The sequence below is a fragment of the Stigmatopora argus genome, chromosome 17 (genome assembly GCF_051989625.1).
Source record: "Stigmatopora argus isolate UIUO_Sarg chromosome 17, RoL_Sarg_1.0, whole genome shotgun sequence".
Lineage (NCBI taxonomy): Eukaryota > Metazoa > Chordata > Actinopteri > Syngnathiformes > Syngnathidae > Stigmatopora > Stigmatopora argus.
Genome location: NC_135403.1, coordinates 1,793,228 through 1,815,084, shown reverse-complemented (window position 1 = coordinate 1,815,084; position 21,857 = coordinate 1,793,228). Strand labels below are relative to the sequence as shown.

The window sequence follows — 21,857 nt, the reverse complement described above, 5'->3', positions numbered from 1 at the left end:
ATATATATATATATATATATATATATATATATATATATATATATATATCTATCTATCTCTATCTCTATCGATCTCTATCTCTCTCTATCTCTCTCTATCTCTCTCTATCTCTCTCTATCTCTCTCTATCTCTCTCTATCTCTCTCTATCTCTCTCTATCTCTCTCTATCTCTCTCTATCTCTCTCTATCTCTCTCTATCTCTCTCTCTCTCTCTCTCTCTCTCTCTCTCTATCTCTCTCTCTATCTCTCTCTCTATCTCTCTCTCTATCTCTCTCTCTATCTCTCTCTCTATCTCTCTCTCTATCTCTCTCTCTCTCTCTCTCTCTCTCTCTATCTCTCTCTCTATCTCTCTCTCTATCTCTCTCTCTATCTCTCTATCTCTCTCTATCTCTCTCTATCTCTCTCTATCTCTCTCTATCTCTCTCTATCTCTCTCTATCTCTCTCTATCTCTCTCTATCTCTATCTATCTCTATCTATCTCTATCTATCTCTATCTATCTCTATCTATCTCTATCTATCTATATATACATATATACATATATACATATATACATACATATATACATATATACATACATACATATATATATATACATATATACATACATATATATACATACATACATATATATATACATATATATATACATATATACATACATATATACATACATATATACATACATATATACATACATATATACATACATATATACATACATATATACATACATATATACATACATATATACATACATATATACATACATATATACATACATATATACATACATATGTACATACATATATACATACATATATACATACATATATATATACACACACACACACACATATATACATACCATGCCTGGCTTCACGAAAAGTAGCAGGCAGAGCCTTCTTACGCTACGATTTTTGAATGGATTGATGGAAATGACGGTGACTCTGAGAACGAAGAGAGGGGACCCGGCTTTTTGGAAGGCTCGTTTGGGCAATTGTTTAATTCGGACACAAAAAATGAGGACTTTGAGGGATTTGTGGGTGATGATGACGTGAGTGAGTTGTAAAATGTCTAAATAAAGTACAACCGAACTTAGTTTTGCTTCCGTTGCCTTTTTAAAACATGTTTTTAGCATGTGGGTGTAGCGTGCAAGAACTATATTTCCCAGCAGTCACTGCGCACCGGAACCCGGAAATAGGCTGCTTCCGGTAGCCAGCGCTATTGCGTTTCAATGTTCATCCATATATAATATATTTGCGTCTAATGAAACGGTGCGTGCTTTGTGTGTCTAAAATACAGAAATAGCACTCGTTACTGACACTGCGGCTTAAAATACAATGCGCCGAATAGTCGTGAAAATACGGTATATGAGGCACGAAAAAAGAAGGTGGTTTGGCTAAATTCACTCTTTCTGAAGGGAACTACACAGTCACCTCTAGAACCAGCTCTTGTTGATATGTTGGAATTTTTTTTTCAAATTCTTGCAGTGAAGGAGCAGCTTTGTGTTCGAAGATTTTGTAAACCAAGAAGGGATCAGCATATTTAACAGTATTCTTCAGGGGCTTGTGTACGTTTTTGCTTTTCTGTCCAATGCTTTCAGAGCTCCCCCGACGAGTCATTACCTTATCGTGGTGTTGGGGTTTGTGTCCAAGTGATCCTTGGAGCTATGTTGTCCTTGGCCTTGTGCCCCTGGTATGGTCACCCATGGCAAACGGGTCTTAAATGAGGGACCAGACGAAGCATGACTCAGAAGACCTTATGATGAGCAACATATTGGACAACGTCTTCCCTCAGGTCACCAGTGCCCCACTGTGGAGCCAGGCCCGGAGGAGGGGCGCAATGGCGAGCGCCTGGTGGCCAGGGCTACACGCATGGGGCCTGGTCTGGCAGAGTTGGGCGGCAGCCAAAGGAGGGCTCCTTGGCGGTCCAATCCCCGGCTGCAGAAACTGGCTTTTGGGATGTAGAATGTCACCTCTCTGGTTGGGAAAGAGCCTGAACTAGTACGTGAGGTTGAGAAATTACGGCTTGACATAGTCGGGCTCACCTCTACGCACAGCTCGGGTTCCGGTACCACTCCTCTCGAGGGGGGTTGGACACTTACATTCTGGAGTTGCCCACGGTGGGAGGTGCCAAGCGGGGGTGGGTATACTTGTTGCCCCCCGGCTCGGTGCCTGTATGTTGGGGTTTACCCCGGTGGACGAGAGGGTAGCATCCCTCCGTCTTCGGGTGGGGGGATGGGACCTTACTGTTGTTTGTGCGTATGCACCAAACAGCAGTTCAGAGTACTCACCCTTTTTGGAGTTCTTGGAGGGGGTGTTGGAGAGTGCCCCTTTTGGGGGACTTCAATGCTCACGTGTCCAATGACAGTGAGACCTAAAAGGGAGTGATTGGGATGAACGACCCCCCCCCCTGATCGGAACCCGAGTGGTGTTCTATTGTTGGATTTCTGCTCTTGTTGTGGATTGGCAATAATGAACACTGTGTTCAAGCACAAGGGTGTCCATATGTGCACTTGCCACCAGCAATTAAGTATAGAGAAGTTAAGTAAACTTAGGTAAAATAAATAAAGATTTTCATTGACCCCTGATGAGTCATCACCTTATCCTGGTGGTGAAGTTTGTGTGTCCCAATGATCCTTGGAGCTACATTGTGTGGGGCCTTGTGTTTCTGGTAGGGCCACCCATGGCAAACCGGTCTGGGCCGCGGGACCAGACAAAGCATGACTCCGAAGACCTCTGATGATGAAGAAGACCATGAAAATATGGTTTCCCTTGCCCCGACACGTGTCACCGGCGCCTCATTCTGAAGCCTGGCCTGGAGGAGGAGCAGGATGGCGAGCGCCTGGTGGCCGGATCTCCACCCATGGCGCTTGGCTAGGTACAGCCCGAAGAGGCTACGTGGGTTTCCCATCCCATGGGCTCACCAACTGTGAGAGCAGTGAAAGAGGTCGGGTGAGATGACAGTTGGACAGCAGCCAAAGGAGGGATTCCTTGGCGATTCGGTTCCTGCTCACATAGGCAATGACAGTGACAATGACCGATTTGACCATGGTCCGTGCCTCTACAGCTGAGGTGGCAGACTGGAGCTGAGGCCACAAGGTCGCCAGTGCACGTCGTGGCGGCAACCACAGAGAAGTTAAGTAAACTTAGGTAAAATAAATAAAGATTTTCATTGACCCCTGATGAGTCATCACCTTATCCTGGTGGTGAAGTTTGTGTGTCCCAATGATCCTTGGAGCTACATTGTGTGGGGCCTTGTGTTTCTGGTAGGGCCACCCATGGCAAACCGGTCTGGGCCGCGGGACCAGACAAAGCATGACTCCGAAGACCTCTGATGATGAAGAAGACCATGAAAATATGGTTTCCCTTGCCCCGACACGTGTCACCGGCGCCTCATTCTGAAGCCTGGCCTGGAGGAGGAGCAGGATGGCGAGCGCCTGGTGGCCGGATCTCCACCCATGGCGCTTGGCTAGGTACAGCCCGAAGAGGCTACGTGGGTTTCCCATCCCATGGGCTCACCAACTGTGAGAGCAGTGAAAGAGGTCGGGTGAGATGACAGTTGGACAGCAGCCAAAGGAGGGATTCCTTGGCGATTCGGTTCCTGCTCACATAGGCAATGACAGTGACAATGACCGATTTGACCATGGTCCGTGCCTCTACAGCCCCGTGGCGGCAACCACAGAATCGGGAGACAACAGTTGGAACCTTCACGAGGTGTCTCCCGAGAGGCCGCCCCGCTGCGGCCTGCGAATCCAACACAACCACCCAGAGCTGCCACCCAGGAACATGGCGCCCTATGTTTTTCATCCAGCCGGAGATGTCCGCCCTGCCCCACACCTCCGGTTACTCCTCCTAAGGGCAGGCGACGTCGAGGAGAACCCGGGACCTACCTGCCCGGGATGCTCTAAGACGATCCGTCGTGACTTCATCCCACTGGTCTGCAACGCTTGCCGACGAAATTTCCACAGGACCTGTAGCGGCCTGACCCGAACCCAGATAAAGAGTCATCAAGGCTTTCTCTGCGGATCCTGTTCCGGAAATGCCGTCGTGCCGTCACTTCCGCGCACAGCCTACGTGGGACCGAAAGAAAAATGCTGTGTCTGCAAAATCTCCTTCTCCCCTACCATCTCCCCCATCCCCTGCTCGAACTGCCCCAACAAATCCCACCGCTCTTGCTCTGGACTACCTCGCTCCCAAACTAATGCAAGCTGGCTATGCCCGACCTGCTCACCACCCCCGACACAACAATCCTCCACACACCAAACAGCCATAACAACACACCAACCTATAAACGCAAACTGCCCCACCTGTAATAACAAATTAATCGTTTCACGCTCTCCCCTGACATGTAGATCCTGCAAACGTGGATTCCACCTCAAATGTGCCCCTGAAACCAGACACGCTTTAACCATACTTCGCAGGAACAATAACTGGTGCTGCCAGAGCTGTCTGAACCTGAAACCCTCCCACCCTCAACAACCCACAGATAGGATTGCCGATCTACCGGAGGCACGGAAAGCCGGTCTCACCATCCTTCAATGGAACTGTGACTACCTGGCGACCAAGACTACCGAACTGAAAGAGGTGACGGCACGTCTAAAAATTGACATCCTCCTCCTCCAGGAAACAAAACTGGGACTCGAAGACCCGACGCCTCAGCTCGACGGTTATAACGTGATTCGCCAAGACCGTGAGGGCTCAGGCACAAAACAGCGACGAGGCGGGGGTCTCCTTGTCTACCTGAGATGCGGCATCCCCTACTCCATCCTTCCAGCGTCCCCATCAGGCCCCCTCGAACTCCAGCATATCCACATTCCCATCGCCCGCAGGCGGCACCTCTCACTGGTCAACGCCTACATCCCCCCGGCGACATCGGATTATTGTCCTGCCCCCCAAGATTTCTCCTGGTTAAACTCGCTCCCCACGGAGCATGGCCTGATCTGCGGGGATTTCAACGCGCACCACCCGACCTGGGATATACTTGCCAAGACAGATCCCAGGGGTAACGCAATCCATCAATGGGTCGATGACCATGACCTAACTCTCCTTAATGACGGCGCGTGGACACGGGCTGCCAGATACCAACAAGGAGCAGGCATGAGTGCCCCCGACCTAACGATCACTGACCCCACCACGGCCGAACATCTGCAATGGGAACCCATCGACGAGATGACCTCCGACCACAGACCGATTCTGATTAGGTGGAACCGTGCTCTCCGTGTCGAATGCCAACAAAGAAGAGTACGACCCAACTTCTCGAAAGCTGACTGGAAGAGGTACCGTACCATCCTCATGGATCGCCTACCCGTAATCTCCGCAGCAGTCACAGCCCCGGAAAAACTCTCCCTCTTAGTGCAACACATGAAAGAGGCAGCAGCACTTACAATACCGGTCAAAGTTATCCGCCAGAAGGAGCTCCCATGGCTGACACAGGACCTGAAGGACCTCATCCGTGAAAGGAATAGACTACGTCGAGACCTCCAACAAAATAGGAAAGAATGGATAGCACTCTGTCAACAGATCAAACAAAAAACCACTGAAGCGAAAAGGAACGCATGGCGCTTACACCTCACCAAGATCGCCGAGACAAGATCTACGGGACAAGCCTGGTCCTTAGTAAAATCCCTCTCAGGTACCAAAACACAACAATCTGGCGAGTCCCTGGTCTACAAGAACAAGGAGTACGTGAGTGACCGAGCCAAAGCAACAGCATTTATCAGGGAATATGCCTCGGTCAGCGGACGCAAGAGTGACAAGCGGAGCAGACGAGCAGTGCGTTCTATACGTACAGCTACCCGCAGACTGCTCGGCTCACCGCGACAAGTCCTCGAGCTCCCGTTCACCGATGCTGAACTGCAGACAGCGCTGTCCCAACTTAAAGCGGGCAAGGCAGCTGGACCCGACGACATAGCCCCGGACCTTCTAAAAAATCTTCCGGCAAACATCCTTCCCGAACTACTCCATATCATCAACACCAGCTGGCTAGAGGGCTGGTGTCCACAAGCTTGGCGAGTGGCCACCATCATCCCTTTCCTCAAAAAAGGGAAGTCACCAAAGGACGTTGGGAACTACAGACCCATCGCCCTCACCTCTACGCTTAGCAAAACAATGGAAAGGCTCATCGTGAACCGTCTCGCCTGGTGGTTGGAAGATAAACAGCTTCTCAGCCACTGGCAAGCCGGTTTTCGAAAGGGAAGAAGCACGACGGACCAGGCCTTGCGACTGTCGCAGTTCATCTCTGATGGCTTCCAGTCGACTCAACGGCAACGCACGCTTGCAACATTCTTTGACTTCAGCAAGGCATTCGACCAGGTATGGAGAACAGGTCTCTTACAAAAAATGGCAGACCTGGGGGTCCCCTACCGCTTCATCAGATGGATCGCCAGCTGGCTCACAAATCGCACAGCCAGGGTCAGGATCAACAATACCATCGGCAGGAGCAGAACCTTCAAAGAAGGGCTCCCCCAAGGCTCGGTCCTGTCACCCCTCTTATTCATCATCTACATTAATGACCTCCTCGACAAGTTCAACGACTCCACCCTGGTCAGCGCCTATGCAGACGATCTGGCTCTTGCTTGTCGGGGTAGGAACAAAGAGGAGGTGGAAAGCAGACTTCAAGCAAAGGTGGAAAAAGTCTGGAGGTGGAGTTCCGAGGCACACCTAAACCTTAACACCACCAAGTGTGAGGCGTCATTTTTTAGCCTGGACTCAGCTGAGGCCAAATGGCAACCAAAGATCTTAATAAATGGCGCCACCCTCAAGCATAACCCCACCCCCACTTTTCTTGGCGTATCTTTTGACCGACAACTCACGTTTGCAGAGCAAGCGAAAAAGGTCCGCCAAACCATGTCCAAAAGAACGAACCTCCTCCGCAAACTCAGTGGCACATCCTGGGGTTGGCAACCAAACGACCTTAGAACGGTGTATATTGCCACCCAGAGAAGTCTTGCGGAGTACGCAGCACCGGCATGGGCCCCCTGGCTGGCCCAAACTCACCTCAAATCCCTTGAAACCGCCCAACTGGAAGCAGCCCGCGCCATAACCCACCACCTCAGGTCTACCCCCACCGAAGCAGTCCTACATGAGGCACATCTCACACCCCTCTCATCCCGCCTCAAGTTACAAGCACTTCTTAAGGCGGATGCCTGGAACCAGCTGCCTCCTTCTGATCCCCGACACCGCCTCCTCCATGAAAACGTTAAAATGCGTTTGCAAAAGAAGCCAGACTGGCGATCATCGACCCTTCCCCGTCTTACCGCTCTCGAACTCCATACCCCTTGCACATACTCTTCCCATCCCTGCCCACCCTGGCTATTACCCCCCCCCATCCAAACCGCCTTTACCGCAGTCTCTAAACACATGCCGACCATCACCCAAAGAGACAAGGCAGAAGAGCTCATCAGAAGCATGGGCAAACCGGACCTACAGATCTTCACAGATGGATCCACCAAAGAAGGCACTGCGGACGGTGGTGCAGGTTTTGTCGTCATTAAGGAGAGTGCAATCATCCACCAATGGCATGGTGCCACTGGCAGCCGCAGCAGCTCCTACCACTCTGAAAAAGTGGCACTGACCGAGGCACTCTCCTGGCTGAGGGAAACAGCAGACTGGCAGACATCAATTATCCTCAGTGACTGCAAATCGCTGGTCCAAGCCATGGGAAACCCCCATACGCAAGACCCCGCCATTCGGAGACTACAGGGTGACATCGCCCTTTTCCCTCCGCCTAAGCGACTGCAGCTACTGTGGATCCCGGGCCACTGCAACATATGCGGAAACGACCTGGCTGATGCCCTAGCTAAACTTGGCTCGTTAGATGACCAAACCAATACCCCCCCGGACGCAGCCACAAGACGTGCCATCATCCAACGTGAAGATCGCTCCCCCCCCCTCTCCCACCCCCGCCTTCTGCAGACCTACACTACAAAAGTCACAGAGGAAGAACTTGCCCTATCGAAAGGAGACCGCACAGACCTGATCCGTTTCCGCAGTGGACACCACCCCCTGCTCCGCCGTTGGCTCCACCTTGTGGGGAAATCCGACTCGGATCGCTGCCGCCTGTGCGACGAGGACACGGAGTCGTCTGAACACTTATGGCTCCGCTGTCCGGCCTTAATGACCGAACGCTACCATCGCGGCTTGGGCAACTCCCTGGATGAACTTATCCGTGTTCCAGTGGCAGCCCTAGCGCTGCTGAGGGTAATCCTCAGGCGCCTGAGGTGAAAAAGAAGAAGAAGAAGAAGAAGACCACAGAACCCGTTGGTGGAAACTAGCGGTAAGGGATGCCGTGAAGCTAAAGAAGGAGTCCTGTCGGAACTTTTTGGCCCACGGGACTCCGGATGCAGGTGACGGACTGGCCAAGCAGCACGTGACTCTGGTGGTCCCCGAGGCAAAAACCCAGGTATGGGATGAGTTTGGTGAGGCCATGAAGAATGACTCTATTGGCCCGGGTGGCTCTAAGGAAATTTTGGTCCACTATCTGACGTCTGAGGAGGAGAAAGAAGTGAACCATCAACAGAGTCTATAGTGGGGATGGCAGGCCTCAACTCGAGATGTTGTGAATCGGCAGGCTGAATACTTTTAAGACCTCCTCAACTCCACCGGCAAATCAGTCTTGGGGCAATATAGGGGCCAATGCTAGGTCCACTGCTCTTCCGTATTTTCATAAATTATGTGCCAAACTGTTGTCCTTCGATTGACACCTGCCAAATGCATGCAGATGATGCTGTTCTATATGTTCATGCAAAGGAGTGTGATTCACCGATAATTGGAACACAATCTCTGGTCCCCCTTTTCAAAAGGGGAACCACCACCCCGGTCTTCCAATCCAGGGGCACTCTCCCCGATGTCCATGCGATGTTGCAGAGGCGTGTGAACCAAGACAGCCCCACAACATCTAGAGCCTTTAGAAACTCCGGGCGGATCTCATCCACTCCGGGGCCTTGCCACCGAGGAGCTTTTTATTCACATTGGTGACTGCAACCCTAGAGATAAGAGAGTCTGCCCCAGAGTCTGGTTCATCACGGGAAGGCGTGTCGGTGGAATTGAGGTCTTCAAAGTAGTCGGCCCACCGATTCACAACATCCTGATTCGAGGTCAGCAGCGCCCCATCCCCACTATACACTGTGTTAATGGTGCACTGCCTCCCCTTTCTGAGACGTCGGATGGTGGACCAAAATTTCCTTGAAGCTACCGGGAAGTCATTCTCCATGGCTTCACCGAACACCCATGCCCAGGTTTTTGCCTCAGAGATGACCAGAGCCTCGTGCCGCTTGGCCACCTGGTACCCGTCAGCTGCCTCCGGAGTCCCATGAGCCAAAAGGGCCCAATAGGACTCCTTTTTCAGCCTGACGGCATCCCTCACCGCCGGTGTTCACCAGCGCATTCTGGCATTGCTGCCACGACAGGCACTCACCAACTTGCGGCTGCAGCTCCGGTCTGCCCCCTCGGCAATAGAAGCGCGGAACAAGGTCCACTCGGACTCCATGTTCCCTGCCTCTTACCGGACATGAGAGAAACTGTCGGAGGTAAGAATTGAAACTCCTTTTGACAGGGGACTGCGCCAGGCATTCCCAGAAGACCCTCAAAAAAACGTTTGGGTCTCCCGGGCCGGACGGGTATCCGTCCCCACTATCGGAGCCAAGGTAAATTGTTGGGATGAAATTATCTTACATCTACCACAGTCCTTCATTACTTAAACCCTTGTTGACGTCCTTCTAAGTCAAATTCATGTCTCACGATTTACTGATTTAGTCTAGAGTGATATTTATATTTATATATTGATCACAACTGAAGAGATCATTCAATCAACATAGTTTGTAAAAAAAAATATTTGAAAATGTTTTCTGTCACACATTCCACTTGCTCGCTTTGTAATTTTTTCAACAATCATTCCAACGCACACTCACATGAGGCAGGTTATGAGAGGAGCACACCGTCTCTCTCTCAATTATACTTCAAAAAACAAGAATCATATTCCAATAGAAGCACCGGGTCACGACACGAAAACTCTTAAGTGTCCCAATCTTTCACATGCACCTCTGGACTTATTTGATGCTGTGTTGTTGTAATTCATTATAGTCGAAACTGATTGGTATTCTATCATAGGTTCACTTCAACTGTGATGGACAGAATGTGAAAAGAATTTGGGGGAAATAATACGATTTAGGCAGCCCGGTTGACGAGTGGTCAGCGCGTTGGCCTCACAGTTCTGGGGTCAAGAGTTTAATCCCAGGTTGGTCCTCAATGTGTGAAGTTTGCATGTTTTCTTCGGGCTTTGTGGGTTTTCTCCCAGTCCTCCAGTTTCCTCCCACATCTCAAAAAGGTGCTTGAGAGGTTCGTTGAACACTCAAATTTGACCCTAGGTATGAGTGTGAGTATGAATGGTTCTCTGTCTCCTTGTGGCCCGTGATTGGCTGGACACCATTTCAGGTTGTTCCCCGTTTGGTGTCTATTCAATTCAATTCAATTTATTGGCAAGAAAAAGCACCAGGCTAAGGGCCATGTAACAAGATACAAGAAATGTGCAACAAAACGCGGTGTAGTCACTGGTTCACGGCCAAAAAGTCATCCAGAGCCCTATTGAACTGGGCGACCGTCGGCTTCTCGACCACACTCTGCGGAAGCCGGTTCCAAGGACCGGCGATGCGCACTGAAAAAGCAGCCTTCCGCCGATTCAACCGGAACCTGCGAGGATACAGCTTCCACGTATGACCCCTCAGACCACAATCAGGTGCGGGCGTGAAGAAGAGGTCGCGGGGCATGCTGTAGATACCGTGGAGGATGTTGTAGGCCAGTATCAGGTCCCCTCGCAGACGCCTAGCCTCAAGGGTCGGCAGGTTGAGTCGCTGGCATCTTTCCTCGTAGGACATTAAGCTGAGGCCGCGGACCATCCTCGTTGCAAGCCTCTGGACCCGCTCCAGATGCTGGATGTCCCTGGCGAGGTACGGTGATGCGGCTTGGATCCCATACTCGAGAATGGGCCTCACCAGGGAAACATACAACGGAAGGAAGATGTCTGCTGTGATGACGGCAAAGGACCGGAACATTACGAACAGCACTCCGCGAGCTTTGTTGGCTGCTTGGATGCATTGGGCCGTTGGTTTGAACGTGTCGTCGACAATGATGCCCAAATCTTTGCACCGTTGAGATCGTTCCAGTTCCAGGCGTCCCGGTTCAAAGTCAAGAGGTGAATCAGGAGGAGCCCCAATAGCCAAATGACTGCCTTTCGTGATGTTGAGCTGCAGGTTCGACCATCTCCACACATGATGAAGGCACCTACGCAGGTCCTCTAGTCGCTCCGGGGAGCAACGAGCTTCACATCATCGGCAAAGAGGAGAACCCGCTGGGAGATATGCTCTGGCAGGTCGTTTACAAACACCACGAACAGCAGTGGTCCAAGAACGGAGCCTTGGGGGACACCGCTGGGGGCGTTGTGAGTCTCTGAAAGTATGCCGTTGACTTGTACCTGAAAGGTGCGGCCAGCCAAAAACGCATCAATCCACCTCACGACCGCTGGGTGAATCGCATACGCTTCCAACTTGCGGAGTAGCAAACGATGGTTGACCGAGTCAAACGCCTTGGCGAAGTCCAGGAAGACCAGGTCGGCAATTTGTCGATCGTCCATTAATTGAGTGACCCATTCCTCCATCATCAGCAAGTTGGTGAGGCAGGATCTCTTGGACACGAATCCATGCTGACTATCGGAGATCGCCGCTGCGTTCTGGAGATGGGCCATCATGGACGTTTTGATAATAGATTCTAACATTTTGCAGATTACTGAAGTGAGGGAGACCGGTCGGTAATTCAACGGGTCCTCTCGGTCTCCTTTCTTGTAGATAGGGCAGATGACGGCCCGTCTCCAGTCTTCGGGGACGTCACCTGATTGCAAGGACAGTGTGAAGAGATATGCGAGGGGAAGTGCTATGGTCGGCGCGAGTGCCTGGAGGACCCTCGGGTGAATACCATCCGGACCATGGCTTTTAGTGGCGTCCAGACACATCAAGGCTCGGTAGACTTCAGGAGGTGTAATGGCAACTGCAGGCATTGGGGGAACATCCCGAGCAAATGGGGGTGTTGGTCGCCCATCATCGGCTTTGTAAATGCCTGTGAACACCCTAGCAAAAAGAGAGCTTTGCCCCTCTGCATCTGTGACACCGACTCCATCAGCACCCCTGAGTTTAACCACTTGATTGTGCAGACGTTTGTTTGCTTGAACATGGGCAAAGAAGCGTTTGGGGTTTGCACGAGATGACTGCGCCGACCTCAGTTCATAATTGCTCCGCTCTTGCCTTTCAGTGAACACTGCCCTATTACGTTGCTGCTTGTAGACCTCATATGCAGCTGCCGTGCCTCGTTCCTGGAATTCGCACCAAGCAACATCTCTGAGAGTCCGTTCCCGCTTCACCTTTTGCGTCGCCCAGGGTTTGTGCTTCTGGTGCCGTGGCATCGACAATGGTACTGAGCCCTCAGTCACCCGGAGTATGGATTGTTTCAACAATGTCCACAGCTCGCCGACTGAAGTGATCTCCATGAAGGAAGCCCAGTCAACAGCCTCGGAAGCCTCCGCCAGTGCGTGATGATTCAGGGCAGAAAACCTTCTCTTCAGAAGCATCTCGCTCTGTAAGGCCGGAATTGTTGCGTGCCAGTTGAACTTGAGCACCACATGGTCAGACATGGAGAGCGGCGGGAGGATGATGAGAGACGATACCGACGACGGGTAGCACGTGAGTACCAGGTCCAGAAGAGACGGGCGTTGGTTACTGCGGAAGCGCGTCGGAGCTGCAACATGCTGTGTTAAAAAGCAGTTATCAACTGTGTCGAGGAGTGCCTGATCGAACCGGTCGGCTGATGAGCAGACGACATCGCTCCAGTCTATTGATGGTGCGTTGAAGTCGCCAATAATAAGGCAGTCCTGGTGTGATGAGACCGAGCGAATTGCACTGATTACGTGGTTGTCGTCTTCGGCGGTAGCTTGTGGAGATCGGTAGACTCCCAAGATAGGCAGACAGACTCCGCCCACAGTTATATTGCATCGCACAACCTCAAAGAAGTCTGTCTGTTGAGCAGCGGGAGGGAGAGGACAAAGGGAGGGCTTTAGCTCGCCCTTAGCATAGATGATAACTCCACCACCACGTCTGTCTCGCCTGTCGCACCGGAAGGGGATGTAGCCCACCAGGTTTATCTCAGCATCGTGCACTTCAGAGCTTAGCCAAGTTTCAGTAATGACGATCATATCAGGCTTGAGTGTTGATACAATACTGAAGAGGTCACTGAACTTGGCGATCAAACTGCACGCGTTGGTGTAGATGATGACTAGGGGTGGACCACCGCCATCCCTTGTTCCCTCACCGTCACCCAGTTGTTCTGAGTCTCTGTGGTCACCTTCAGTGGCGGGTGGATGTAGCTTGTCAGGGCTAGTTGGCCGTTGCGGATGCACAGACCTCTTTCGCCCTTCTGACGTCTCGCTGCCAGCTCTGCTACAAGGTTGCGCCAACGAATCCTCTCCCTCAAAGAGTACTCCTTCCGAAAATCCAGTTCGAGATCAGGCCATTGGATTTTCTTGGCGCTTGTTAAGAAGGTCTCGACTTCAGATGGAGTGCCAAGAGTCATCTTTAATGGACGGGGGCACGCGTCAGCAGAGGATGGTGGCTCGCGTCCAAGCCTCACCGATCTTCCGAGTGAGAGAGATGCCCCGGGTGCCAGTGTCTCCAGGATCGACTTGATACAAAATATGGCAAACTCGCGATCTTTCATCGCGCTGCCCACAGCTGGGAGTTCGGGCGACTCGGAAACACCATAGATTATCACACTCCTCTCGCGTTCCGACACAGCCTCTTTACTGGATCTCGCGAAAGCAATTGGATTTGCAGGGGCTTGAGTTTTAGGCTCATAACTTTGCCTACCGATGACGTCACTGCCATCTGCGGTGTCTAAGCAGGCTGACACGTAGTCATCGTCATGATCGGGCGCCTCGCCAGCGCTAAACTTCGCGGCTGAAGATTGCTCCGGAGCCTGTTTGGTCTTTTTTGCCTTCCTCTTCTTTATTGGCATATGGCAATTTGCTGTCTGTTCCGCACCCGTGCAGGGGGCAACAGGCAGACTCTGCGGCGTGGCTATGCAAACAGAGCTCGCCTTTGATATCTCATCCAGCTTGATTTGTATCTCTGAGAAAGCTTGCTGCAGCTGGTCATACTTTTTCTGGAGATCTACAAAGCGATCCTCCCAGGAACTGCACTTACATGAGCAGGTAGGTGCAGCAGATGAACTTGGAGGTCTGTTATTTTTAGATCTTGTTGTCGCGGGCATTTGGAAGTTGAAAGGTCCGTTTCGTAGGAGCGGAAAAACTTCTGCTAACAAGCTAATGCTAATAAGCTCATGCACGCACAATCAACTCTAAAGCTGATTGTTGAAGTTGTGATCTAAAGCTCAGTATTCCAAAAGCTCCGCGATGGCGTGGCCTAGTTTGCTAGGATAGGCTCCAGCACACCCCGCGATCATTCTGAGGATAAGCGCTTAAGAAAATGAATGAATAACACAATTTATAAATGTTTTTAACATTGTATAAGTAAATGGCAAACATTGGACCCAATACTTCATAAATGTTTTAAATGTAGTTTGGTTGGGTACATTTCTTTTGACTGGGAAACAAATATTCCTGAAAAAAATCTGAACTTTCCTGTGGGGTTCTGATATAGGTTCGTATTTGAGTATTAGATAATAGTGTAGGATGAAATGCGAAATACAATCTCTTGAAAGAAAACACTCAGAGTTGACATTATTTTAATTGCCTTTATATTGTCACAATTGAATTATTTCTAAACTATAATGTTTGCTGTCCTTCCCTCCATTACAGATTCACAACACGAATTACTGAGCTGATCAAAGTCCTGAAGGATTTAAATTCTGGCAAATATGAACGCACCATGGTCTCACAGCAGGAAGGTATACTTTGTAGTAATTGAGTGTTTTTTCTTTTGCATTTATTTTTATTGGTCCTTTATAGCACAAAACTTGATTGCTTGCTTTTCATTTGAGTAGTGCTGAACATATTGGGGCAATTCATCTCTCTTATCTATTAGTTGTTAACTATTTTTATTTAGTTTTATCTGGAATAAACAAAAGATGTTTTACATGACAGACTGTGGAAAATGATCCATTGCACTGCTGTGTTGTTTATCACACACATTTGCAGGACTTTGTTTTTAACAGCTAGTTCAGTGAAGACAACTTGAACCTGAGGCTCTCAGGGCCAAATCTCACAAAGCCAGCATGACTTTATTGCAAGAGTGACAACTTCTCGGTATCCAACTCCTGTTCCTAAATTCTTTCAAGGCATGCAAAAGTGAGTGTTAATTTGAATATTAGTGGGTGGGTGTCCGATCCACTATGAACATTCACAAGATCAAACACAAGTAAAGCACACCGAGACAGATGAGTGAGATTTTGAAGCTTCTGCAGAAGGAGAGTACGGAGGTGGTGGGTCCGACGACTCTGCTTCCACAGCCGATATTTTACTTAGGGCAAGATTTCATGACATACAAATTCTCTATAACAAGGGACATACAAATTCCCTATTACAAAGATGCAGCGCAACAGTGACACCAATGATGGTGGTGATACTGATGATGTTAAAGGCTACATATAAACAAAGGACATACCCTATTACAGAGATGCATGGTTGTGATGAGGATGGAAGGTCTATGACATGGGCATTACACGGATTGAAGGTGATGTCATAGATTGAAACATTATTTGATTACTTTCAAGATTATTTCACAGTGGGTTTCAGTTTAAAAGAAATTTCCATACATGGTTTTTTTCTATGACTAGCTAGTCTGTTAATTAATTTGATTTAACACTTAAGCCTTGAGAATACTGGCAGGATCCTTCAGGCTAGAGTTTGAGTTTTATTTATTTAATAAGGGGCAGCCCATATTAATGAACATATTCATGTTCATGTTCATGAACATATTCATGTTCATGTTAATGAACATATTCATGTTCATGTTAATGAACATATTCATGTTCATGTTAATGAACATATTCATGTTCATGTTAATGAACATATTCATGTCCATGTTAATGAACATATTCATGTTCATGTTAATGAACATGTTCATGTTCATGTTAATGAACGTATAAAGTGGGGCAAATAAGTATTTAATCAAACACCAATTGTGCAAGTTCTCCTACCTGAAAAGATTAGAGAGGCCTGTAATTGTCAACATGGGCAAACCTCAACCACCAGAGACAGAATGTGAGGAAAAAACAGAAAATCACAGTTTGATTTTTAAAGAATTTATTTCCAAAATAGAGTGGAAAATAAGTCATTGGTCACCTACAAACAAGCAAAATTTCTGGCTGGCAAAGAGGTCTAACTTCTTCTAACGAGGTCTCTACTCGTTACTTATATTAATTGCATATGTTTTAACTCATTATCGGTATAAAAGACACCTGTCCACAACCTCAGTCTCTCACACTCCAAACTCCACTATGGCCAAGACAAAAGAGCTGTCAAAGGACACCAGAGACAAAATTGTAGACCTGCACCAGGCTGGGAAGACTGAATCTGCAATAGGTAAAACGCTTGGTGTAAAGAAATCAACTGAATTGCATCCCAAGAACATCATACCCACTGTGAAGCATGGGGGTGGAAACATCATGCTTTGGGGCTGTTTTTCTGCAAAGGTACCAGGACCATTGATCTGTGTAAAGGAAAGAATGAATGGGACCATGTATCGAGAGATTTTGAGTGAAAGTCTCCTTCCATCAGCAAGGACATTGAAGATGAGACGTGGCTGGGTCTTTCAGCATGACAATGATCCCCAAAACACAGCCAGGGCAACAAAGGAGTGGCTTCGTAAGAAGCATTTCAAGGTCCTGGAGTGGCCTAGCCAGTCTCCAGATCTCAACCCCATAGAAAATCTGTGGAGGGAGTTGAAAGCTTGTGTTGCCCAACGACAGCCCCAGAACATACATCACTGCTCTAGAGGAGATCTGCATGGAGGAATGGGCCAAAATACCAGTAACAGTGTGTGAAAAGCTTGTGAAGAGTTACAGAAAACATTTGGCCTCCGTTATTGCCAACAAAGGGTACATAAAGTATTGAGATTAACCTTTTGTATTGACCAAATACTTATTGTCTACCATGATTTACAAATAAATTCTTTAAAAGTCAAACAATGTGATTTTCAATTTTTTTCCCACATTCTGTCTCATGGTTGAGGTTTACCCATGTTGACAATTACAGGCCTCTCTAATCTTTTCAAGTAGGATAATTTGCACAATTGGTTGTTGATTAAATACTTATTTGCCCCACTGGATATGTAAGATTGTCGCCGAGGGCGAATTTTCTATCTTTAGTCCCTTGTGTAGGTTGAAGATAAACAATGACACATACTAGACATATACACACACAGTAGCACAGTTTTAGACAGCGTTATGATTGAAATTTTGTTCCAGTTGAAATATCTCCTACCTTCCTGGACAACCAAGGCTTAACATAGAAAGAATTATGAGTCCCAAGGTAAGTGTAAAACGTGTAGGACAAATGAGCACGTACGTAAATGTCAAGTTTGCCAATTTGACATTTTGTGATAGCATAAGAAAAGATGACGCAAACTCTCTTGCTCTGTTGAGGGTGGAAGTCACCCAGAGTTTCCTTGGATTGGATTGGATAACTTTATTCATCCCGTATTCGGGAAATTTCGGGAAACCTCACAAAGAGTTCATAGCAAGTGAAAGGATACTATATGCGTACTTCAGCTCTATTAAAACATCCATATATGGTAGCAAATGTATGATAACACTGATAAATGATACATATGATATAATAAACTCAACAGTAAATAACATGCAAGACTTGAGTGATAATTCAAACAGAATACGTAATTAGTGTGAATAATGTCAAAAGGGTTATAGGCTGGGGGGCATATATATTGAGTACTACATAACATTCACTGCTTCAATTAAACATGAAGAATACACTTTGCTTTACTATTAAACTTGCTAAGCTCATCATTATTAGCATCATACTTGCTTGCAGCAAAGTAAAAGCTTTGCTCCTGAAAACCTTGGTTAGACTAAACAAAGAGGAGGCAGAACGCTTTGCAGTGCTGGGAATCTGGTCTGGGAACTGCACCTGCATCCGCCATTGATACAGGCTTCCTCGCCTGTTTTGACTACAAATGCATCAACACATGCATGCCCAGATGTCTCACTTATGTTTCCACCCATTCCCTTATAGTTGAGACGTACATTGTAATCAGGGCCGTTAAATGTAATAAAACAAGAGGAAAGCTGTGTAAGGTCAGAACGGAGTTGGGAAGCTCTCACAGCGGTTGTTCTCCTGGCAACTTAAAATTCCAGAAAACTGTCTTTTCCTCTTTATTTGTGTGTGTATTTGGGAATGTCAAATAGTGAACCTGACATTTTATTGGTCCTTCGAGCCGGACCAAGACAACATCACAACATCCAGAGCCTTTACAAACTCCTGTGGGACCTCATTATTTCCTGAAAGTCTTGTCACAGAGGAGATTTTTAACCACCTCAGTGACTTCAACCCCATAGATAGGAGAATCCTCCTCATGAGGAGGTGTGTCAGTGGAATTGATGAGGTCCTCAAAGTATTTGGCACACCAGTTCACAACATTCCAAGTCGAGGTCAGCAGTTCCATCCCCACAATACACATTGTTTATGGTGCACCTGTTTCACCTCCTGAGACGTCAGATGTTAGACCAAATAAGTTATTCTAGATGGCCTTGGAGAACTCCTCCCATGTCCAAGTTTTTGCCTCATAGTCCAGCCGAGTCCACCCTATGTGCCACTTGGGTGGTAGGTATTCATCAGCTGCCACCACAGTTATGGCGGCCAATAGGGTGCTAAGGGACTCCTCCTGCAATCTGACAGCATCCCTTACTGCCGGTTTCCACCAGCGGGTTCTGGAATTGCCGCCATGACAGCGGCAATGGAGGCAGGTAACATGGTCTACTCGGACTCAATGTCCCCAGCATCTGTCTCTCAAAAACCACGAGAGAAGCTCTGGCGGAGGTGTGCGTAGAAAGTCCTTCTGACAGGCGTTCCAAGCAGTCCCTCACCAAAATGTTAGGTCTGCGCCCACCACGCTTTTACTCACAATGGGGCTGTTCACTAGCTAATGTCCCATATCCAATTTTGAATTGAATTGAATGCTTTTATTGTCATTATACAAGTATAATGAGATTTAAAGCTTTCACCACAGTGCACAAATAACAACAACAAACCGACAAATAAATAATCAATAAATAATAAAATAATAAATATATTGTCCAAGTGAGATCAGCAGAGCGAAACGGCCTTGTTCTGTCTGAAGTCCAAGATGAGTTCCATGGTTTTGGCGACATTCAGCGCCAAGTTGTTGAGTGCACCACTCGCTGATTCTATGGACTCAACAACAAACAAACAAACACATAGATAATCAATATATAGTAATGATAAATAAGTAATAAATACATAGTAATTGATAAATAAGTGGTCAACATAATAAATAAGTAGTATAAGTAGTAGTAATGGCTTGATTAGGTCCTAGGTGCAGAACTAGAGTTGAGTATGGTGACAGCCCTTGGGAAGAAACTGTCCTTGAGTCTGTTGGTCTTGGCTGTCGTGGCTCTGTAGCGCCTTCTAGAGGGCAGCGGGTTGAAGTGGTGGAAGCCGGGATGTGTATTGTCTTTTATAATCCTCTGCCCTTCTAAGGCACTGGGATTTGTAGACGCTGGACAAGGTAGGTAGGAGACAGTCGATGATCCTTTGGTCTTTGTTGATCACCCTATGCATTCTTTTCCTGTCAGCTTCCCTGCAGCGTGAGTGCCATCTGACACAGTGCAGATCGGCGTGCTCTCAATGGCAGACCGGTAGAAGGTCACCAGCATATTGGTGTTTAGTTGTTCCTTCCTAACGACTCTCAGGAAATGTAGCCTCTGCTGTGCCTCCTTGACAAGTGCTCTGGTGTTAGCCGCCCAAGTGATATCAGCATAGATGTGGTAGGAATTTGAAAGTGTCCACTCGCTCCACTCATTCGCCGTTGATATACAGGGGGGACGGAGCAGCCTTGTTCCGTCGGAAGTCCAGGATGAGTTCTCTGCTTTTGGAGACGTTCAGCCCCAAGTTGTTGGGAGCGCACCACTCGCTGAGTCCAAGTTCTGCTACACAGAAATGATGCTGGCTTTGGCAAAAGCTCGAACAACAGTGCAAGCAGACACGTTAGTCCAAGTAGCCACAATCCATTCGAAAATAGTGGCGTAACTAGCCTAGCGCTGCCTCCTACTCTTTGTAAAGCCGTGTCGGCTTTGGCAAAAGCTCGAACAACAGTGCAAGCAGACACATTAGTCCAAGCGGCCACAATCCATTCGAAAATAGTGGCGTAACTAGCCCGGCGCTGCCTCCTACTCTTTTTTTAAAGCTGTGTTTTTCACCTATCATCCATTGTTCCCATGCCGCTCGCAACTTTGCTTTGAACGCCCGGTGGATGCCGATGTCCAGCGGTTGATGCCGATGTCCAGCGGTTGGAGTTCTTTAGTTAAGCCTCCGGGATTGACGGCAAGCTCAGAGTTCATTTTCGTGACTTGGTTTTTCACCGCTGCTGTGAGTCCCAAATCAAAAGTGACGGCGAGCCATCCGGTCTCTTAACATACACTTCACGTAGCCAATCTCTCATTTTCTCCTCGTCCATCCAGCCCTTTTGGTTTTCCTTCACGATGACGCCAGCTGGAAACTTTTCTTTTGGCAGCGTCTTTCGCTTAAAAATCACCATAGGTGGTAGTTTCTGTCCATTAGCATGGCAACCAAGAACGACAGCAAAAGCGTCTTCTTAAACACACACCCTCCTGACCCCACCCACGTCCGCCTTTTCTCTATATAAGAAGCGTGTCGGCCGGAAGTGCTCTCAGACTTTGGAACGAGCTCGGACCATACACACGGTGCTCCGCTTTATAGGGCGCCCTTTCTATTTTAGAGAAAATTTAAGACTTTTTAGTGCGCCTTATAGTTGTGAAAATATGGTAAACACATTTAGCTCGCTGCTTTTACATAAATACTTTGTTTAATATAGGCTAAGGCTAAATGTATTACCCAGCAATGCATACTATGCAGTAGAAAATTTGTGGTTGTTGATAGTTTCCTCCCGAACAAAGTACGATATCTTTTTGATCTCATCCTGATTTATTCAAAACCAAGGATTACAGCTCCCTCTCAAGATAAAGTATTGTTTTAGTCTGGTAGTACATGAATTCCGAAAGCAAAATACATAGTGTCTAAGCCCAATATGTTACACCCTGACAGAAGACAAACTTAAGGCGACCTACCAGAATCAATTTCTTGTTTTTGCTCCGAGAAATGTTTTGTATTTTTGCACTCCATGCCTACTCGGGCAACTTCCAACCAAAAGGTCCTTGAATACTTTTTCATCAATCACTAAGGACACATCAGGAATAATCTTCCACTCGCTTAATTTTTGAAGGTTTAACAGCGATAGCACTCGGTTAGCTGTAACTTCAACCTGGCAAAATGACCCAAATGTTGTTTTAGTCAATGTGATGCCGTATTGTTTACATTCTCGTTACCGCCCAATGGCACAAGACATTAGTGGATTGCAGTAGTCTATATGAAGAAGCTGAATTTAAATTTCCTTGCTCTTATTTATTCACAAATAACAGCTGATCTGTGCTTAATAATAATAATAATAATAATAATTATCAAGGCATGGATGTAATGTATTTAGCACCAAAGTGACAGAACAATGTTTAGTGAATGTTCAATTCACATTTATATTTGTATAATATCCCTTAATAACAACAAATATCTCAAATGACATTACAAT

At 47.7% G+C, this 21,857-nt stretch overlaps 1 protein-coding gene across 5 annotated transcripts in view; it reads left to right on the top strand.

Annotated features, from left to right (window-relative positions):
• The window catches only part of abcd3a (ATP-binding cassette, sub-family D (ALD), member 3a), a 142,735-nt gene that overhangs the window by 87,251 nt on the left and 33,627 nt on the right, over window positions 1-21,857 (top strand). For all 5 annotated transcript variants that reach the window (XR_013305710.1, XM_077623774.1, XM_077623775.1 and 2 more), the window contains one exon: window positions 14,858-14,946. Coding sequence is in view for 4 of the 5 variants with exons in the window: in XM_077623774.1 (XP_077479900.1) it covers window positions 14,858-14,946 (89 nt within the window). In the remaining variant the exon portion in view is untranslated. The remainder of the gene's footprint in view (window positions 1-14,857; window positions 14,947-21,857) is intronic.